The sequence below is a fragment of the Leuresthes tenuis genome, unplaced genomic scaffold (assembly GCF_036924035.1).
Source record: "Leuresthes tenuis unplaced genomic scaffold, fLeuTen1.0.hap1 SCAF_2, whole genome shotgun sequence".
Taxonomy (NCBI): domain Eukaryota; kingdom Metazoa; phylum Chordata; class Actinopteri; order Atheriniformes; family Atherinopsidae; genus Leuresthes; species Leuresthes tenuis.
Genome location: NW_027325356.1, coordinates 165,073 through 185,108, shown reverse-complemented (window position 1 = coordinate 185,108; position 20,036 = coordinate 165,073). Strand labels below are relative to the sequence as shown.

At 48.7% G+C, this 20,036-nt stretch overlaps 3 protein-coding genes across 5 annotated transcripts in view; 2 read left to right on the top strand and 1 right to left on the bottom strand.

Moving 5' to 3' along the window:
- Positions 1-351: 351 nt before the first annotated feature.
- Positions 352-1,976, top strand: LOC140301377 (chymotrypsin A-like). Its single transcript, XM_072379774.1, has 7 exons — positions 352-436; positions 601-704; positions 773-852; positions 926-1,004; positions 1,081-1,261; positions 1,531-1,664; positions 1,757-1,976. Exons 1-7 carry the CDS (start codon positions 385-387, stop codon positions 1,916-1,918), a joined length of 792 nt encoding a protein of 263 aa, XP_072235875.1. The 5' UTR covers positions 352-384; the 3' UTR covers positions 1,919-1,976.
- An 839-nt stretch (positions 1,977-2,815) lies between these two features.
- agrp (agouti related neuropeptide) lies at positions 2,816-6,144 on the bottom strand. 2 transcript variants are annotated; one of them, XM_072381162.1, is made up of 3 exons: positions 5,941-6,144; positions 3,129-3,226; positions 2,816-3,062 (listed from the first exon to the last, which is right to left on the bottom strand). In XM_072381162.1, the coding sequence occupies exons 1-3, from the start codon at positions 6,077-6,079 to the stop codon at positions 2,871-2,873; spliced, it is 429 nt and encodes a 142-aa protein (XP_072237263.1). In that variant the 5' UTR covers positions 6,080-6,144; the 3' UTR covers positions 2,816-2,870. The 2 variants fall into 2 exon arrangements, with proteins under 2 accessions (XP_072237263.1, XP_072237262.1); XM_072381161.1 differs by having other exon boundaries at positions 2,816-3,226.
- A 6,012-nt stretch (positions 6,145-12,156) lies between these two features.
- The window catches only part of vps13c (vacuolar protein sorting 13 homolog C), a 112,583-nt gene continuing 104,703 nt past the window's right edge, over positions 12,157-20,036 (top strand). Inside the window, exons 1-5 of one of the 2 annotated variants that reach the window (XM_072379776.1) lie at positions 12,157-12,360; positions 13,872-13,915; positions 14,102-14,144; positions 18,021-18,116; positions 18,248-18,280. In XM_072379776.1, the coding sequence (XP_072235877.1) occupies positions 12,261-12,360; positions 13,872-13,915; positions 14,102-14,144; positions 18,021-18,116; positions 18,248-18,280 (316 nt within the window). In that variant the 5' untranslated portion in view covers positions 12,157-12,260. The remainder of the gene's footprint in view (positions 12,361-13,871; positions 13,916-14,101; positions 14,145-18,020; positions 18,117-18,247; positions 18,281-20,036) is intronic. The other variant, XM_072379777.1, reaches the window with a different exon arrangement.

Sequence of the window (20,036 nt, the reverse complement as noted above, 5' to 3'; positions counted from 1 at the left end):
GCAAAAGGGGAGAGACGTGTGAAGGACCCTCGAAAGTGAAGGTTGGGGTACAGAAACTCAACCGCTCTACATATCGGTTCAGGAGGCCGGACATGTCAGGTTATGACTATTTAAACAGATTTTGAGTCAATATAATGCTACATATTACTGCTGTATAATTGTATAATAAGTAACTTTGGGCACAGTGTGACTGCATCGATCAGCTAATGGACAATGAAGCCATCAGCTGCCTGAGCCCCAGGCTCCGCCCCCTCCAGTGGAAACCCAGCAGCACCTGTCCAAACTCCCAGCATCCTCTGATAAGGTGTTCCCGGAGCTGTCCAATCCCGTCGCAGCTGCCTGTATAAAATCTGCTCAACCCGACCCAGCGGACATCATCGAGCCATGGCCTTCTTGTGGATCCTGTCCTGCCTTGCTTTCGCCGGCGCCGCCTATGGTGAGCAACAGCACACTCAGCCCCGACACATGTTGGGAATATTTACAGAATTTGGGTTCTTTATTGATTAATTGATTAAGTCCAGAATCAGCTGAGGGAAGCAGATCAGCTTCTCAGACTGTTTCTGTTTGTTGTTGATAATGATGTAACAATGATGTCACCAGGCTGCGGCACTCCTGCCATCCCCCCCGTCGTCACTGGATACTCTCGTATCGTAAACGGCGAGGAGGCAGTGCCTCACTCCTGGCCCTGGCAGGTGTCTCTGCAGGTAAACAGTCTCACAAACGAACGAACGGAGGTGTGCTGCGCTGGGATTTAGTGTTGTTGTTGTTTCAGGATTACACCGGCTTCCACTTCTGTGGAGGATCTCTCATCAATGAGAACTGGGTGGTGACCGCTGCTCACTGCAACGTCAGGTGAGTCCGTTCCACCTGTCCTCATATCCGCAGGTAGAACAGGAAGTGATGTCATTGTTCTTCCTGCGAGCAGGACCTCCCACCGTGTGATCCTCGGAGAACATGACCGTGAATCCAACGCTGAGGGCATCCAGGTGATGAGGGTCGGCAAGGTGAGCGGCAACTCCTCATCACCTCACACTGACTTCCTGTTTGTCCGCCGGTCCTAATGATGTCACTTCCTGCCAGGTGTTCAAGCACCCGTACTACAACAGCTACACCATCAACAACGATGTGCTGCTCATCAGGCTGGCCAGTCCTGCCCAGCTGGGCATGCGCGTCTCTCCTGTGTGTTTGGCTGAGAGCAGCGACAGCTTCCCCGGGGGCATGAGGTGCGTGACCTCCGGCTGGGGTCTGACCCGCTACAATGGTAAGAGCGCCGGCCAATCAGAGAGCACGAAGGCGCTTATTGGTTCAGGTCAAGCATGCTGACTGAGGCCAAATTAGTTATCGATCTAGCTATCAGTTCTGTTATCGATCCTGTTATCGATCCTTTTCTTGATCTTGTTATTGATTCTACTATTGATCCCGTTATCCTGCTATCAATTCCTGTTATTGATCCTGTTATTGATCATTAGAGACCAACAGTAAATACTGTTGGTTTATTTTAAACTGTGTCTGTGTCTGTGTGTGTTATAGCCCCTAACACCCCCGCCCTGCTGCAGCAGGCCTCGCTGCCCATCCTGACCAACACCGACTGCCGTAAATATTGGGGCAGTAGGATCACCGACCTGATGATCTGCGCCGGAGCCTCCGGGGCCTCCTCATGCATGGTGGGTAATTTCTCCATCAGCTGGACCTCATGGAGCTGGTTGATTCTCTCTGTCTCTTCTGTTACCTCACAGTTGATGCGTTGTGCTTTCAGGGTGACTCCGGTGGTCCCCTTGTCTGTGAGAAGGCCGGAGCCTGGACTCTGGTGGGTATCGTGTCCTGGGGCAGTGGCACCTGCACCCCCACCATGCCCGGCGTGTACGCCCGTGTCACAGAGCTGCGTGGCTGGATCGACCAGACCATCGCTGCCAACTGAGCACGTCCAACAGAATGTGTCTATTCTAATGTGAAACTTAATAAAACTCAGAAACTCACATGATATGTCGGAGTTGTTTGTCCCACCAGTCTTCTTCTTCTCTCATCTTCATCACACTGATACTGGCAGGAGCCTCTCCTCTGCTTTCATTTTTACCGGTTCAGTGAAACCAGAGCATCAACTGTGTGTTGCTGTTAGCTTAGCTTGAACACTGGAGACAAAGGGAAACAGGTGTCCTGACTCATTCCGTATGTCTGGTCCATCACTGACCAGTGGAACAGGGTTTGTGTGGTCTTTAAATCCACTCTTCTCCTTTTGTGTGTGTTTTCTGTGAAGATTTGCTGGCTCTGGGGTGCCCTCTCTCAGGAGTAAAGAAATGCTGCGGGCAGCTCTAAAACTTTGCCAGTTGATGAAAGATGTGCCCGAGGTAGGTTATCAAGAGGCGCACCCTGAACAAAGGTTGTGTGCTGGATATCATATTGAACTGCTGCTCAGGAATCTATAGAGTGGGTTGGTTGTCCTTTTTCAGTTTTACTGTCCAAATATTGGTAAAATGCATTCATTACGATTGCAGGCGAGCAACCCCTGATGCTAAAAGACACCTCTGGTTGCTTTATGGTGCGAGTGAATTAACTGTATTTCTGACTTGTACGTACTGTGTTCCCACTCAGATAATAAATATCGACATGAAGAGACAAGCCAGCTGTCTGTCAATCATTTTCTATACACAGTGCAGAGTTTGGTGTCAAAATGCTCTTTGGAGCAGCCAGCCTGAAATAACACCAGCTCATTTTCACAGCAACACCTGGTCTTTGGGTAAAATCTCTTTTAAAGTCTGAACACTTTTATCAATAATTGTTTATTTCACATAAACACACATAATTAATCACACTGAAAAAGCATTATCGACTTGCTTCCATCCACGTTTGGCATCACAGAAGCAGGTTGGGTGTCAGGTGCGTCTGGGCGGGCAGGTGTGGCCGACGCGGCGGCAGTAGCAGATAGCATTGAAGAAGCGGCAGTAGCAGGTGTCACAGGGGTCGCAACAGGGCAGCGGGTACCCGAGACAGGACTGCTTATGAGGGATGCAGCGGCGAGACGAGCGCATGGCACGGCCCTGCAGCTGCAGGGTGGCCGACGAGTCCTGCAGGACAGAAACAGGTGAACTCAAGCAGGCCACAGGCTTAAAAAACAGGTCAGGATACTGCACCTCATCGTAGGACCCTGTGTCCATCAAGAAGTGATCCTCCACAGAGTCCACGGGCAGGAGGGCGGGGTCCTGCACAGAGAGGGTGGCATGACTTCTTTCTGCAGAACAGAAGAAGAAAGCAGCCCCCCATTGTTTACCTGAACAATTTTCATACTCAACCTTTGTTCCTGAAAAGAATAATCTGTGGTGAATCAAAGTCACGAGGGCTACAAAGTCCAAAAGACTTCTTATGTTTTATTATCAGGACATAAACACACCATCCTGCTCCTCAGCAGGTGTTAAAACTCAATAAATCCAACCTCAGGTGAACAACAAATGATGAATTACTGTCATTATTTATTGAACAAAAACTGAGATAAAACACAGAAGCAGTGAATGAAAAACTAAGTGAACCCTTCCTGCTTCCACAGGATCTAAGAGGGTAAGAAGCAGCCAGGAGCTGCTGATCAATGCTCTGATTAACTGATCAATGCTCTGATTAACTGACCAATGCTCTGATTAACTGATCAATGCTCTGATTAACTGATCAATGCTCTGATTCACTGATCAATGCTCTGATTAACTGATCCTCAGTCAGTGTGAGCAGCTCTATAAAAGCAGGAGTTCTGTCAGTTTAACACGATGCCAAGGAGGAAAGACACCAGCAATGATCTCAGAGAAGCAGCTGCTGCTGCCCATCAGTCTGGGAAGGGTTATAAGGCCATTTCCAAACTATCTGGAGTCCATCATTCTACAGAGAGAAAGATTATTCACAAGTGGAAAACATTCAGGACAGCTGTCAATCTTCCCAGGAGTGGACGTCCCAGCAAGGTCACCCCAAGGTGAAGAAGCCCAGAGCTACATCTCAGACTCTACAGGCCTCAGTTAGCATGCTAAAGGTTAAAGGTCACCCCAAGGTGAAGAAGCCCAGAGCTACATCTCAGACTCTACAGGCCTCAGTTAGCATGCTAAAGGTTAAAGGTCACCCCAAGGTGAAAAAGCCCAGAGCTACATCTCAGACTCTCCAGGCCTCAGTTAGCATGTTAAAGGTCAAAGGTCATACATCTCAGACTCTACAGGCCTCAGTTAGCATGTTAAAGGTTAAAGGTCACCCCAAGGTGAAAAAGCCCAGAGCTACATCTCAGACTCTCCAGGCCTCAGTTAGCATGTTAAAGGTTAAAGGTCACCCCAAGGTGAAAAAGCCCAGAGCTACATCTCAGACTCTACAGGCCTCAGTTAGCATGTTAAAGGTTAAAGGTCACCCCAAGGTGAAGAAGCCCAGAGCTACATCTCAGACTCTACAGGCCTCAGTTAGCATGCTAAAGGTTAAAGTTCACCCCAAGGTGAAAAAGCCCAGAGCTACATCTCAGACTCTACAGGCCTCAGTTAGCATGTTAAAGGTTAAAGGTCACCCCAAGGTGAAGAAGCAGAGAGCTACATCTCAGACTCTACAGGCCTCAGTTAGCATGTTAAAGGTTAAAGGTCATGACAGCACAGTTAGAAAAAGACTGAACAAGGATGGCTTGTTTGGAAGGGCTGCAGGAGAAAGCCTCTTCTCTCTAAAAAGAACATGGCAGCACAGCTTAGGTTTGCAAAGCTGCATCTGAACAAAGCTCAAGACTTCTGGAACAATGTCCTTTGGACAGACCAGAGCAAAGTGGAGATGTTTGGTCCTAATGCACAGCAGCACGTTTGGAGGAAACCAAACACAGCAGATCAGCACAAACACCTCATACCAGCTGTCAAGCACGGTGGTGGAGGGCTGATGATCTGGGCTGGTTCTGCAGCCACAGGACCTGGGCACCTTGCAGTCATTGAGTCCACCATGAACTCCTCTGGATACCAAAGTATTCTAGAGTCAGATGTGAGGCCATCTGTCCCACAGCTAAAGCTGGGCTGAAACTGGCTCATCAACAGGACAAAGATCCCAAACACAGCAGCAGATCTACAGCAGAATGTGGGAAAAAGAACAGAATCAAGGTGTTGCAATGGTCCAGTCAGAGTCCAGACCTCAGCCTGACTGAAATGCTGTGGTGGGACCTTAAGAGAGCTGTGCAGAAACCAAAGCTGCAAACCTCAATGAGCTGAAGCAGCGCTGGAGAGAAGAGGGCCGAGATTCCTCCAGAACCAGGAGAGAGACTGATAACGTCCCACAGGAAACCATCACTGCAGCTCTCTGCTGCTGAAGCTGCTGGATCAGGGGTTCACTTAGTTTCTCACTCACTGCTGCTGAAGCTGCTGGATCAGGGGTTCACTTAGTTTTACACTCACTGCTGCTGAAGCTGCTGGATCAGGGGTTCACTTAGTTTTACACTCACTGCTGCTGAAGCTGCTGGATCAGGGGTTCACTCAGTTTTACACTCACTGCTGCTGAAGCTGCTGCTGAAGCTGCTGAATTACATTTTTCCCTCTTCAATTAGACTTACGGGTCGGTTCTCAAGTTGGACTGAGACGGAGCTCATTCTGTTCTGGTCCCAGAGCAACGACAAGAACTGAACTGATGAAAAGTTTTAATTCAGTTTATTTTTAGCTAATCAAACTGTGTCTGTCTGAAGAAGGTTCCCGCGTTGACAGAACAGATGGAACATTGATTGTTTGTAATAAACTCAGCTGATCAATAAGTTAAGAGGACTCCCTCAGACTTGGACTCACTTCATATAAACATGCAGACGTACTTTCACCTGTTTGGTTTGTTTCATTCTGTCATTCAGTAAAGTAGAAGATAAGTTCATGTTTTCCATCTTCATTATCAAACCTTAACTCAGTGTCTCTGACAGTCTAATGAAATCTGTCAGCCGACTGAGGACCTCTTGGATTGGTTGGTGTTACTGACCGAGGTCCGAAAGGTAGGCGGTGTCGGTGTGGCGGCCGGAGACCGGACCCTCGTCCAGTTCTATGTTTCCATGAACAAGGGAGGAGGAGAGCCGCAGCAGACTGAGGGACCAACAACAGAGCAGAACCCAGCCGAACATCCTGCTGTCAGAGAGGAGAACAATCCGCACTGCAACTCCCACAATCCTCGGCTGCTCCAACAACAGCCTCTGAAAGAGGAACAAGGTTGTTCACAGAGTTTTATTACCCAACAAAAGTCATCTCCGAGCACTTTAAAGATGCAGCCCAGGTCAGTCCAGTTCATTAGAATTAGATTAGTCAGTTTGTAAAGCCACCAGCGGTTCGATCCAGTCCTGAGCTGCACAAGGAAGGAAAAAACTCCCTTTTAACAGGAAGAAACCTCCATCAGAACCAGAACCAGGAAGGGTCCATCTGCCTCCACCTTAAACAGCTTTCAGGTACGCTTTATAACTTGCAGGATGAATACGAGTCGTCTGAGCGTTTCCACGCCAGAGCACCCGCCATCCAACAGGTTTCTAAACTAAAGAAGGGGGGGGGCAGTGATGTTCTTCTCTTTTGAGTTCTGCTCAGTCAATAACAGCAAATGGAAACTTCAGCAAAGACTTTACTTTGGCTTAAAAAATGATCCTAGATTAATTCTTTTTACAATTCAACCCACAGACATTAAAAGTTGTGGAATTAATGATCCGTCTGAATATGTGAGTCCGTCTCTGCCTGAATGAACAATCAACAGAGAAGTGGAATGAATTCATCATCAGAAACACAAAGCGTCGGAAATCTCAGCAGTCAGACCAAAGTCTGTGATTAACAGAGATGAAGGAAGAGGTGACTCACCTATCTCTGGGGCTCCGGTTTGTCCTCCTCAGCTCATTCTGGGGACCTTTTAAAGACTCCTGGACAGGAGGGAGGTCACATGAGCAGCAGGGTGGGGAGGAGCATCATCACCAACAGGGAGACCACACAGAGTGTGTAACATTTGATCATTTCCCTTTCCAATTAATAATCATTTCATTTACAAACTGAGTGGAACTAAAAACCCTTTTTAATAGTTAAAAAAACGCTCACACAGGGCAAAAAGCCACTAACATCTGAATTTACAGCTGTTTCACAGCTCATTACAGCCACTGTTTAACCTGCAGAACAGAGCCATGGGGTTAGGTTACCGTGAGGTTTCATGAACACAAATATCCACTGTTTCTAAATGAATAATGCACAAAGTAGAGAACTGTCTGGAAATCTCCTGAAAATGTTCTGTGAAAGAGACGGTGCTTATAATCTGAGGAGTAAGTACCCAGTTCTGCTGGTTTATTCCTCACAGACACATTAGATCAAACAGTGATGTGATGGACTCGGTCCTGCAGTCACGAGGTTTTCTGGAGCATAAAACAGTGCAGGAACTGTTGGTTAGGATCCGTGTGGATAGAGTCGGATTCATCCAGGTCACAGGTGGAATAAGAGCTGAACCGGGTCAGCTGGACTGCTTCTCGGATATGAAGACGCTTCACCTCTCAGCTGAAAGGTTCTCCAGTTCTGAACAAGATGGTGGGGAGTACCAGCTGATAAGCAGCAGAGGAACCACCTGGCCAATGTGTGGGGGGTTTAAGTCATTTTCACCTGTGAGCTGTTTACCTGTCTGAAAGAGCGTGTTTTGGTCACATGATCCAGGGTGTGAATGGTTGTGAAACTTCCTGGAGCAGAGTCAGGGCTGCATTGTAGCAGCTGGAAGGTGATACCTGAGAACACCTCCTCTGTTCAGACGTGATTCTTCCACTTTAACACAGAACCAGAAGGTGGACTTTACTGTCCTCAGAGCCCTTCTCCTTCAGATGGAGGTGACCTGCTGAGTCTGGACCTGAGGTTCTGTTCTGAAGCTGTTGTTGGGTCTCTCACATGGGAAGGTCCATCGTATATGACCCACTCAGTGTGTGTTGGGTCTCTCACATGAGAAGGTCCATCGTATATGACCCACTCAGTCTGTGTTGGGTCTCTCACATGGGAAGGTCCATCGTATATGACCCACTCAGTCTCTCACATGGGAAGGTCCATCGTATATGACCCACTCAGTGTGTGTTGGGTCTCTCACATGGGAAGGTCCATCGTATATGACCCACTCAGTCTCTCACATGGGAAGGTCCATCGTATATGACCCACTCAGTCTGTGTTGGGTCTCTCAGCCACAGACACATTCTGTGTGCTCCAGTCATCAGACGCTCCAGGGAGGCTTCAGTCTGCAGACTCTTAAACTTTGTCCTGCTCCATGTTTCTGTGTGTTGGTTTTCTTCTTGGTCTGTGCTCTGGTTTATTCCTCAGCTCCTTGGTTTAGTCTCTGTTCTGTCTTTCTTTGAGCCTTATTCCTCGTGTTCTGTTTCAGTTTTCACCGTTACATTCTGTAGGATTCTTGCTTTTTGTGTTTGACCGTAGATGTTCTCAGGTGTCTTGAGCTTGTCTCCTGGTCTCATGCACACGTGTCTCCTGGTAATCACTCACCTGTTGTCACTCTGCTCACCAACCCTCCCAGCATTTAGAGCTTTCTGGTCAGATCGGCCATGTGCCACATCATTGTTGTTGCTTGTGAGCCTGTGAATCAGTCCGTCCATCTTTTGCATCTCTTTAGTTTTGTTCTTACTTGGTGATTCCTGCCAGGAGCAGAGTATGTTTGTTTTTATCCAGATGAGTGTCTGACAGCAACAAGCTAACTCATCTTTCCAAATGTTTCACATATTTAAAGAACCTTTGAAACTTTACTGGCTCCTGCTTTGGGTTGCTGCTCACATTCTGCAGGAGGCTGATCCAAAGGGTAGAACAAACAGAATCACATGCGTCTGCAGAGCTGCTTACCAGGAAGCAGTCATTTATAAATGAGTAGGAGGATTTTATATTCCGTTCAAATCAGATCCAGTTCGTGTTTACCCCCCCACACCAGAAAATTGAACGCAAACAGAATATACTTGTGCTTTTTTTGTTTGTTAAATTAAACATAAAATCCAGTGTTTCGGGTCAGAGTCTCATGGTGAGGCTGGTATGTGAGTCACATGTTGTTCAGTCAGCTGATCTGTTTCTTCTGTTCTGACCTGGAGTTCATTAGTGCTCAGTAATGACTCTCTGTCTCTCTGATTGGAGAACATTAGATCAGCTGCTTTCTTTACATTTCCTCCATTACTGTCAATCTGCTGCTTCCTCCTCCTCATCCTTCACCTGCAAACATGGCGACGTTTCTCTGAACTGTGACACGCTGATGACATCACAGCTGCACTCAGCACAAACGAGACGAAATGCTCTGCAGCTGCAGGTAAAGCAGTATTAATATGGCACCTGATTACAGCCAATCAGCAGGAAATGAGCTTAATAGACGTGTTTACAGAGAGCGCACTAACACACTTGATGTTTCAGACTGGACTGTTGCTACGGTAACTGGTTGGGTTGTACAGGTGAGCAGTGGATGGGTGACATCACACATAGGTGGTTGTTGAAAACAAGACATGTTCAGGTCAACATGAAATCCCAAAACAGGCCGATTCGCATCGGTGTGACAGCACATGTTGGACCTTCATCTCCACAGAACTGCTGTTTGATATCAGAGGTCGTCCAGGCTGAAGAAATGACCTGAGAGTTCTGATGAGATCTAACAGCAGAGATCATGTTTCTCCAGTTTTAGCTTCTCTTCATTGGCTCCCTGTTAAATTCAGAATAGAATTTAAGATTCTTCTCCTCACATATAAAGCTCTTAATGACCGAGCTCCATCACATCTTAAAGATCTCACAGTTGGATATTTCCCCAACAGAGCACTTTGCTCTCAGGCTGCAGGTTTCCTTGTGGTTCCCAGAGTTTCTAAAAGCAGAATGGGAGGCAGAGCCTTCAGTTATCAGGCCCCTAAAAGCAGAATGGGAGGCAGAGCCTTCAGTTATCAGGTCCCTAAAAGCAGAATGGGAGGCAGAGCCTTCAGTTATCAGGCCCCTAAAAGCAGAATGGGAGGCAGAGCCTTCAGTTATCAGGCCCCTAAAAGCAGAATGGGAGGCAGAGCCTTCAGTTATCAGGCCCCTAAAAGCAGAATGGGAGGCAGAGCCTTCAGTTATCAGGCCCCTAAAAGCAGAATGGGAGCCAGAGCCTTCAGTTATCAGGCCCCTAAAAGCAGAATGGGAGGCAGAGCCTTCAGTTATCAGGCCCCTAAAAGCAGAATGGGAGGCAGAGCCTTCAGTTATCAGGCCCCTAAAAGCAGAATGGGAGGCAGAGCCTTCAGTTATCAGGCCCCTAAAAGCAGAATGGGAGGCAGAGCCTTCAGTTATCAGGCCCCTAAAAGCAGAATGGGAGGCAGAGCCTTCAGTTATCAGGTCCCTAAAAGCAGAATGGGAGGCAGAGCCTTCAGTTATCAGGCCCCTAAAAGCAGAATGGGAGGCAGAGCCTTCAGTTATCAGGCCCCTAAAAGCAGAATGGGAGGCAGAGCCTTCAGTTATCAGGCCCCTAAAAGCAGAATGGGAGGCAGAGCCTTCAGTTATCAGGCCCCTAAAAGCAGAATGGGAGGCAGAGCCTTCAGTTATCAGGCCCCTCTCTGTGGAACCAGCTGCCAGTTTGGCTTCAGGAAGCAGACACCCTCTCTACCTTTAAGATCAGGCTGAAACTTTCCTTTCTGATAAAGCTTATAGTTAGGGATGGCTCAGGTGATCCTGAAACATCCCATAGTTCTGCTGCTATAGGCCCAGCCTACTGGGGGAGCTCCCATGATGCACCTCTCCTCCCTCCATGTTCTGCTGCTATAGGCCCAGCCTGCTGGGGGAGCTCCCATGATGCACCTCTCCTCCCTCCATGTACAGATGACATCATTGCTGTCATTAACTTGTGTTTCTCTCTCTCAGCAGGTGTCTCTGGCCTGGTGTTACGCTGCTTGTTGTCCCCTCTTTCCTGTCCTCTCAGCCCCAGCTGGTCCAGGCAGATGGACCCTCCCTGGTTCTGGTTCTGATGGAGGTTTCTTCCTGTTAAAGGGAGTTTTTTCTCTCCACAGTCGCCTCGTGCAGCTCAGGACGGGGGATTGAAGAAGTTTTAGCGCAATCTGTTGGTTTCTTTAGCTAGGCTACTTTTTTTTAAATGGCTCTGTATGAATTGGACTAATTTGGAATTTAATTAATTGGATTTGATTGGATTATAATTGACTTTGAAGTGCCTTAAAATGACATTTGTTGTGATTTGGGCTTTATAAATAAAGCTGAACTGAATTGACACCTTGTGACTGCAGCGCGGCTCGAGGCGTCTCACGCTCTGAACGGTTACCACGGGAGCTGAAATAAAAATCCCCACGCCCCTGGCGTGAAGTGGCACAGCTGTAAGCATTCTGGACTAAAGAGGAACAAAAACGGATGTTCTGCTCCTGACAGGAAGTGCCAGTGTGACACATTTCTTGTGTGTCCTCCTTAAACACAGTTTCAGTCTTCATGCTGAGCTGTTTTGATTTCACACTTGTTGGAGGACATGTTGTCACCTGACAGCCTGAGCTTCATGTCTCTGACTGGGTCTCCAGAGCTCAGTTCAGTTTTTGAGTGGTTTAGTTGGAGGTGATGGGCTTTCATCCATGTCGATATGTCAGAGAGACGGTCTGAGATTCGTTCTGAGACTGTGTGGTCATCAGGTGGGAATGACAGATAGAGCTGGGTATCGCCAGCATAACATTGGTATGAGAAGCCATGTGATCAGATTATCTGGCCCAGTGAGGTGGTGTATATGGCACAGAGAAGAGGCCCCAGTACAGAACCTTGGGGGACCCCTGTGGTGAGGTGGTGTGCAACAGTGTGACCAAGCCAGGATACTGATGTTAGTTCAACTGGTGATTGTTGATACTCACATGTAGGCTCTAGAAGATGGATGAATCAACTGTTGATGAAATATAGACGAAATATGAAGAGTATTTTTATTTTGAATACTATTTTTTGTTTTTCTAAGTAAATTTTCAAAATCAGACTTTCAGTTTGCAAATTTGTTTTTTTCCCCAATTTTAATTATTATTTTTTTTTTCAGATTAACAAACATTACGGCCCTGAAATGACTCCACATACCCAGATACCATGAAGCTGCTTCATGATCCAACAGCTCTATTGCGTGTCGAACACGCACACAAACTGCACGCAGTACGTCGTCGCTTAAACGGACACGCGCTACGTTTCTGACTCATCCTCACCTGACTGATCCATAATAACACACGCACGCACACACAGACAGAGCTAATCGAGCTCGGACTTAATCGAGACTCTAAACCGGAACTCAGGTGCAGAGAGTCGTTGACCCTCAGCGGGTCGGTCCGGAATACTTCAGTCATGGTCTTCGAGTCTCTGGTCAGCGACCTGCTCAACAGGTTCATCGGGGATTATGTGGAGAACCTGGACAAGTCTCAGCTGAAGATCGGGATCTGGGGAGGTAAACTCCGCTGCTAGCTTGCATCTACCGCCGTGACACACTGACACAGGCCAGACTCCGTTCAGAAGCGGTCCACTTAAAAGTTCTCATCTTTTTGTATACATAAAGAAGTACTATAAAACATGTTGTGAGATATAATACAGAGCACCAGAGTATATTGTTTAATTCGGTATCTCTTTAAAGTACAAGTCAACATGAATTCTGATGAAATGTAGACTTTTATCTGCTGATCATATCGCTCCTCCACCAAAATACAGCGAAACGGAACCGGAAGTGATGGCGTCATCTTCTTAATGAATGTCAGGTTTTGTTGATTAAATTTTTTGACATTTATTTAAATGTTCCCTGAATTAAAGATAGAACCACAAAGCTTAGTGCGAGTGTGGTTGTTTTTATCTCTGACCACCTAAACGTCCCTAAATCCTCTGATATCCGAAGAAGGTCAGGTGTGAGAACCTTTTCCTTGCGAAGCGTCAGTAACCGGACCGGATGGAGGCACTGTGACAAACCCTGATGCTTCTACACAGGTGCTGCAGTTTGATCTCAGGTCAGGTCACAGAATAAAGGGTTATAAAAGGCGTCTGTTCGGAGCATTAATGCAGGTGAAGCGCTGCTTATCAGCCATGGCCACACACTGCTCTTTTTTATCAGGGTCAAACAGACTGAGAACGTGCTCTGAAACATCAACATGAGGCGTTTATGTGTGTGTGTAATTTATTGATCAGTGAAGAAGAAGTTGATCAGAAACCAGTTAATAACTGAAAGATCTCACGGTGATCCCTACCCTGCGTTCAGGTGTTACATGAACACGCTGCATCGTGGGTATTTCCACCTGCTGCCTGTCACGCTGCATTCCTCTGTTCCTCTCACCTGTTCACACACCCCAAGGAGAGCTCTCCAGCAATCAGCTGCTGGCTGTAGCCACTCCTGGAAAATCACCGAAAAGAAAACCGGTCCTGATCGATCAGGTCGTTCCCTAATGTTCAGGAAGTCCACCATGCGCTCTCATCTGTCAGAATTCATGATGAGTTTACTCCCATTCTTTATATTGGGTTCTTGCTACCAGAACCAGGAAGAACCCTCCATCAGAACCAGAACCAGGAAGAAACCTCTATCAGAACCAGGAAGGGTCCATCTGCCTGGACCAGCTGGGGCTGAGAGGACAGGAAAGAGGGGACAACAAGCAGCGTAACACCAGGCCAGAGACACCTGCTGAGAGAGAGAAACACAAGTTAATGACAGCAATGATGTCATCTGTACATGGAGGGAGGAGAGGTGCATCATGGGAGCTCCCCCAGCAGGCTGGGCCTATAGCAGCAGAACTATGGGATGTTTCAGGCTCACCTGAGCCATCCCTAACTATAAGCTTTAGGGTTTAGAGTTTACATCGGTGTCTTTTAAGTGTTATTGACTGTTTTATTGATTATTTTTGTGGTGCAGTTCTGGGGGGATAATGAACTAGGACCAGAGCCAGGTCAAGGTTCTGACTGTTTGTTTCTGTGTCTCTGCAGGAAATGTTGTTCTGGAGAACCTGAAGGTGAAGGAAAATGCTCTGGTGAGTCTCTCTGAAAAGTCTGGTCCCAACTTAAATCTCAATAGCTGTGAACTAATCACATGACCTGTCAGTGGTGCAGCCACACTTCCTGTTTGCTGTGGGCCGTCTCGGGGCAGGGTGAGACCCCCCCACAGTCAGGGATCACCGCCACGGGATGCTCACCGTGTGTTTGCGTTTGTGTTTCAGAGCGAGTTGGACGTTCCCTTCAAAGTGAAGGCCGGACAGATAGGTGAGTGCTGAAAGTGTCGTCTGACATGGGCAGAAGCTCTGATTAAAAAGCAGAATGAATGACATCTTTCTGTTTTCTGGGGTCAAACACTGGACTTTTTCCAGCTGTGGGAACTGAAAGGTCAACTTTTTTTCGTGACAAACAAGATTTTCTGGGTGAAAAAAAGTTTGTAAAATGATGTCTGCTGAATACAATAATCAACATCAGAATGGCTGTGAGTCAGCTGGCACCAGGTGAAGCTTCTGTTCCACAGTCAGCTGGCACCAGGTGAAGCTTCTGTTCCTCAGTCAGCTGGCACCAGGTGAAGCTTCTTTTCCACAGTCAGCTGGCACCAGGTGAAGCTTCTGTTCCTCAGTCAGCTGGCACCAGGTGAAGCTTCTTTTCCTGTCAGCTGGCACCAGGTGAAGCTTCTTTTCCTCAGTCAGCTGGCACCAGGTGAAGCTTCTGTTCCTGTCAGCTGGCACCAGGTGAAGCTTCTGTTCCTGTCAGCTGGCACCAGGTGAAGCTTCTGTTCCTCAGTCAGCTGGCACCAGGTGAAGCTTCTTTTCCTCAGTCAGCTGGCACCAGGTGAAGCTTCTGTTCCTGTCAGCTGGCACCAGGTGAAGCTTCTTTTCCTCAGTCAGCTGGCACCAGGTGAAGCTTCTGTTCCTCAGTCAGCTGGCACCAGGTGAAGCTTCTGTTCCTGTCAGCTGGCACCAGGTGAAGCTTCTGTTCCTGTCAGCTGGCACCAGGTGAAGCTTCTTTTCCACAGTCAGCTGGCACCAGGTGAAGCTTCTGTTCCTCAGTCAGCTGGCACCAGGTGAAGCTTCTTTTCCTCAGTCAGCTGGCACCAGGTGAAGCTTCTGTTCCTGTCAGCTGGCACCAGGTGAAGCTTCTGTTCCTGTCAGCTGGCACCAGGTGAAGCTTCTGTTCCTCAGTCAGCTGGCACCAGGTGAAGCTTCTGTTCCTGTCAGCTGGCACCAGGTGAAGCTTCTGTTCCTGTCAGCTGGCACCAGGTGAAGCTTCTTTTCCTCAGTCAGCTGGCACCAGGTGAAGCTTCTTTTCCTCAGTCAGCTGGCACCAGGTGAAGCTTCTGTTCCTGTCAGCTGGCACCAGGTGAAGCTTCTTTTCCTCAGTCAGCTGGCACCAGGTGAAGCTTCTGTTCCTGTCAGCTGGCACCAGGTGAAGCTTCTGTTCCTCAGTCAGCTGGCACCAGGTGAAGCTTCTTTTCCTCAGTCAGCTGGCACCAGGTGAAGCTTCTGTTCCTGTCAGCTGGCACCAGGTGAAGCTTCTGTTCCTCAGTCAGCTGGCACCAGGTGAAGCTTCTTTTCCTCAGTCAGCTGGCACCAGGTGAAGCTTCTGTTCCTGTCAGCTGGCACCAGGTGAAGCTTCTTTTCCTCAGTCAGCTGGCACCAGGTGAAGCTTCTTTTCCTCAGTCAGCTGGCACCAGGTGAAGCTTCTTTTCCTCAGTCAGCTGGCACCAGGTGAAGCTTCTGTTCCTGTCAGCTGGCACCAGGTGAAGCTTCTGTTCCTGTCAGCTGGCACCAGGTGAAGCTTCTTTTCCTCAGTCAGCTGGCACCAGGTGAAGCTTCTTTTCCTCAGTCAGCTGGCACCAGGTGAAGCTTCTTTTCCTGTCAGCTGGCACCAGGTGAAGCTTCTGTTCCTCAGTCAGCTGGCACCAGGTGAAGCTTCTTTTCCTGTCAGCTGGCACCAGGTGAAGCTTCTTTTCCTCAGTCAGCTGGCACCAGGTGAAGCTTCTTTTCCTCAGTCAGCTGGCACCAGGTGAAGCTTCTGTTCCTGTCAGCTGGCACCAGGTGAAGCTTCTTTTCCTCAGTCAGCTGGCACCAGGTGAAGCTTCTGTTCCTCAGTCAGCTGGCACCAGGTGAAGCTTCTGTTCCTGTCAGCTGGCACCAGGTGAAGCTTCTGTTCCTGTCAGCTGGCACCAGGTGAAGCTTCTTTTCCTCAGTCAGCTGGCACCAGGTGAAGCTTCTGTTCCTGTCAGCTGGCACCAGGTGAAGCTTCTGTTCCTGTCAGCTGGCACCAGGTGAAGCTTCTTTTCCCCAGTCAGCTGGCACCAGGTGAAGCTTCTTTTCCTCAGTCAGCTGGCACCAGGTGAAGCTTCTTTTCCTCAGTCAGCTGGCACCAGGTGAAGCTTCTTTTCCTCAGTCAGCTGGCACCAGGTGAAGCTTCTTTTCCTCAGTCAGCTGGCACCAGGTGAAGCTTCTTTTCCTCAGTCAGCTGGCACCAGATGAAGCTTCTTTTCCTGTCAGCTGGCACCAGGTGAAGCTTCTGTTCCTCAGTCAGCTGGCACCAGGTGAAGCTTCTGTTCCTGTCAGCTGGCACCAGGTGAAGCTTCTTTTCCTCAGTCAGCTGGCACCAGGTGAAGCTTCTTTTCCTGTCAGCTGGCACCAGGTGAAGCTTCTGTTCCTCAGTCAGCTGGCACCAGGTGAAGCTTCTTTTCCTCAGTCAGCTGGCACCAGGTGAAGCTTCTTTTCCTGTCAGCTGGCACCAGGTGAAGCTTCTTTTCCCCAGTCAGCTGGCACCAGGTGAAGCTTCTTTTCCTCAGTCAGCTGGCACCAGGTGAAGCTTCTTTTCCTCAGTCAGCTGGCACCAGATGAAGCTTCTTTTCCTCAGTCAGCTGGCACCAGGTGAAGCTTCTGTTCCTCAGTCAGCTGGCACCAGGTGAAGCTTCTGTTCCTCAGTCAGCTGGCACCAGGTGAAGCTTCTTTTCCTCAGTCAGCTGGCACCAGGTGAAGCTTCTTTTCCACAGTCAGCTGGCACCAGGTGAAGCTTCTTTTCCACAGTCAGCTGGCACCAGGTGAAGCTTCTTTTCCTCAGTCAGCTGGCACCAGGTGAAGCTTCTTTTCCTGTCAGCTGGCACCAGGTGAAGCTTCTTTTCCTCAGTCAGCTGGCACCAGGTGAAGCTTCTTTTCCTCAGTCAGCTGGCACCAGGTGAAGCTTCTTTTCCTCAGTCAGCTGGCACCAGGTGAAGCTTCTGTTCCTCAGTCAGCTGGCACCAGGTGAAGCTTCTTTTCCTCAGTCAGCTGGCACCAGGTGAAGCTTCTTTTCCTCAGTCAGCTGGCACCAGGTGAAGCTTCTTTTCCTCAGTCAGCTGGCACCAGGTGAAGCTTCTGTTCCTCAGTCAGCTGGCACCAGGTGAAGCTTCTTTTCCTCAGTCAGCTGGCACCAGGTGAAGCTTCTTTTCCTCAGTCAGCTGGCACCAGGTGAAGCTTCTGTTCCTCAGTCAGCTGGCACCAGGTGAAGCTTCTGTTCCACAGTCAGCTGGCACCAGGTGAAGCTTCTGTTCCTCAGTCAGCTGGCACCAGGTGAAGCTTCTGTTCCTGTCAGCTGGCACCAGGTGAAGCTTCTGTTCCACAGTCAGCTGGCACCAGGTGAAGCTTCTGTTCCTCAGTCAGCTGGCACCAGGTGAAGCTTCTGTTCCTGTCAGCTGGCACCAGGTGAAGCTTCTGTTCCTCAGTCAGCTGGCACCAGGTGAAGCTTCTTTTCCTCCGTCAGCTGTGCACAGTGTGCACAATTATCCTGTATATTAGGAAGCAGTCACTCCAGGCGAGGTACCAGTGTTTGGATTTGATGAAATGTAATTTCCTTTTGAGTGTTAGTGTTCTAGCACAGAGCAGATGATTGGACCCGGCCGGGCCGACGACCCACGAGCCTTTAAAGCCTCAAAGTGAAACAAAATCGGGTTTAATTTCCTACAATCCTAACCACGCTGCATGCGACCTCCTGATGCAAAACAATTTGACCATCTCTGTTCTATCTGAGCTGCTGTGTGAAAATGTGGAGCTTTATGAGGTCATCTCAAAGTACTGTTCATGTGACCAGAACCACCAGAAAGCTGGCGAGGCCGCAGCCTCCCTCACGATCCATCTGTTTCAGGGAAGCTGACGCTGAAGATCCCCTGGAAGAACCTCTACAACGACGCTGTGGTCGCCTCGTTGGAGGGTCTGTACCTGCTGATCGTGCCTGGAGCCAGTAAGTGGCGTTTAAACACCTCCACACTTTTAGCCAATCACAGGTCAGATGCCAGCTCCTTACAGCTGATTGGCTGTTTGCAGGTGAACAGAGCAGCTGGAGCTTATTTTGTGATGATGTGTGTTTTATAGCTGGATCTCAGCTGAAAACGTGTCCATTTAACGGTAAGCTGCGGACGTTCGAGTGGTTCTGGTTCTGGTGTCTGTCTGGGCTGTACAGTGTTCATTAATAAGAATGATGAAACGTGACCAGTATTGATCCAGATATGTATTGATGAGTCTGTGTTTGATATGAAACCAGTTTGAGTGTAAAAGCTGGTCATGTAGCCCGTTTGGGTCGTCTCATGTAAATTCAGCTGCTTTCCAGTCTGGATTCTCTCTCTGGACTCTAACTGTTGGTACTGGGACGTTTGGGATGGGCTCAAACTCAAACAGTTTCAACTATTTGGTGACATTGAATGCTTCTGATCTCAGGGGGTTGAGGCTGGTAGCAACGTTCCACTCCTGGTTCCTCTCTTTGTCCCTGATACTGGTCACATGAAGTCTCCCCATGATGTTTGGGACAGAGGACCATCTTTTTCTGCCCCCCCCGCTCTTCAGAGAGAAATTATAAATCGAACAATTCAGATGTGATTATATTCGCATTCCAGACTTTAAAGTAATCTTCCTACATTTCAGTTCCAACCCTTTTTATACCCCCCCCCTCATTTCAGGGTTCATATTTCTGGTACATTAATGCAGCCATGTTTAGCACTTTGTGACGGATCCCCGTACATGCTGTTTATTTTCACTGTTGTTTTTTATTTGGACACAAGGGGGCGGCGTGGGGAAGCCTGGGGGGGCGTGGGGCGGCTTAGGGAAGCGTGGGGAGGCGTGGGGAGGCGTGTGGCAGCGTGGGGAGGCGTGGGGAGGCGTGTGGCAGCGTGGGGAGGCGTGTGGCGGCGTGGGGCGGCGTGGGGAGGCGTGTGGCGGCGTGGGGAGGCGTGTGGCAGCTTGGGGAGGCGTGTGGCAGCTTAGGGAAGCGTGGGGCAGCGTGGGGAGGCGTGTGGCAGCGTGGGGAGGCGTGGGGAGGCGTGTGGCAGCGTGGGGAGGCGTGGGGCAGCTTGGGGAAGCGTGGGGCAGCGTGGGGAGGCGTGTGGCGGCGTGGGGAGGCGTGTGGCGGCGTGGGGAGGCGTGGGGCAGCTTGGGGAAGCGTGGGGCAGCTTAGGGAAGCGTGGGGCAGCTTAGGGAAGCGTGGGGCAGCTTAGGGAAGCGTGGGGCAGTGTAGAAGGTGTGGTCGACCAAGTGGAGAGAGACAGAGGCAGAACTATAATTAGATGGAAGGAATCAGTTCTTAAGAGCAGAACGAGTCAAAGTGGAAGTAAAATTTATTTGTAGCACATTTCATGTACAAAAGAATTCAAATTGCTTTACATAAAATAAAAGCATCGCAGTGCGGAAAAAGCATTAAAATATGTAAGAGAATATAAGTAGAAAGAAATAGAATAATTAAAATGAATAAAAACAAGCAAGATAAGTTAAAAGATATCCTGCAGATTTCATGCAGAGACACATGAGAACAGAAATGTTTTTAACCTGGATTTAAAAACATTTGGTGACAGTTTAACCTCCTCTGGCAGTTTGTTCCACTTGTTTGCAGCATAGCAGGCTTTTAAAATCTATTCTGTGACTGGCTGGAAGCCAGAGTAAAGACTTTAAAGCTGGTGGGATGTGTTCAGATATCTGAGTTCTGGTTAAAACTCCAGCAGCAGCGTTCTGGATGAGCTGCAGATGTTTGATGCTCTTTTTGGGGAGTCCAGTTAAAAGACCATTACAGTAATGGAGTCTACTGGAGATGAATACATGGATGAGTTTCTCCTGGTTAAACCTTTAATTCTGTTGATGTTTCTGAGTTGGTAGAAAGCTGCCTTGGTGACAGCTT

Coding starts and splice junctions, on each gene's coding strand:
- LOC140301377 (XM_072379774.1), top strand. CDS start 385: ATGGCCTTCTTGTGGATCCTGTCCTGCCTTGCTTTCGCCGGCGCCGCC. Junction 705..772: donor CCTGGCAGGTGTCTCTGCAG/GTAAACAGTCTC, acceptor TTGTTGTTTCAG/GATTACACCGGCTTCCACTT. Junction 1,005..1,080: donor AGGTGATGAGGGTCGGCAAG/GTGAGCGGCAAC, acceptor ACTTCCTGCCAG/GTGTTCAAGCACCCGTACTA.
- agrp (XM_072381161.1), bottom strand. CDS start 6,079: ATGTTCGGCTGGGTTCTGCTCTGTTGTTGGTCCCTCAGTCTGCTGCGG. Junction 3,227..5,940: donor CGCCTACCTTTCGGACCTCG/GTCAGTAACACC, acceptor TCTGTTCTGCAG/AAAGAAGTCATGCCACCCTC.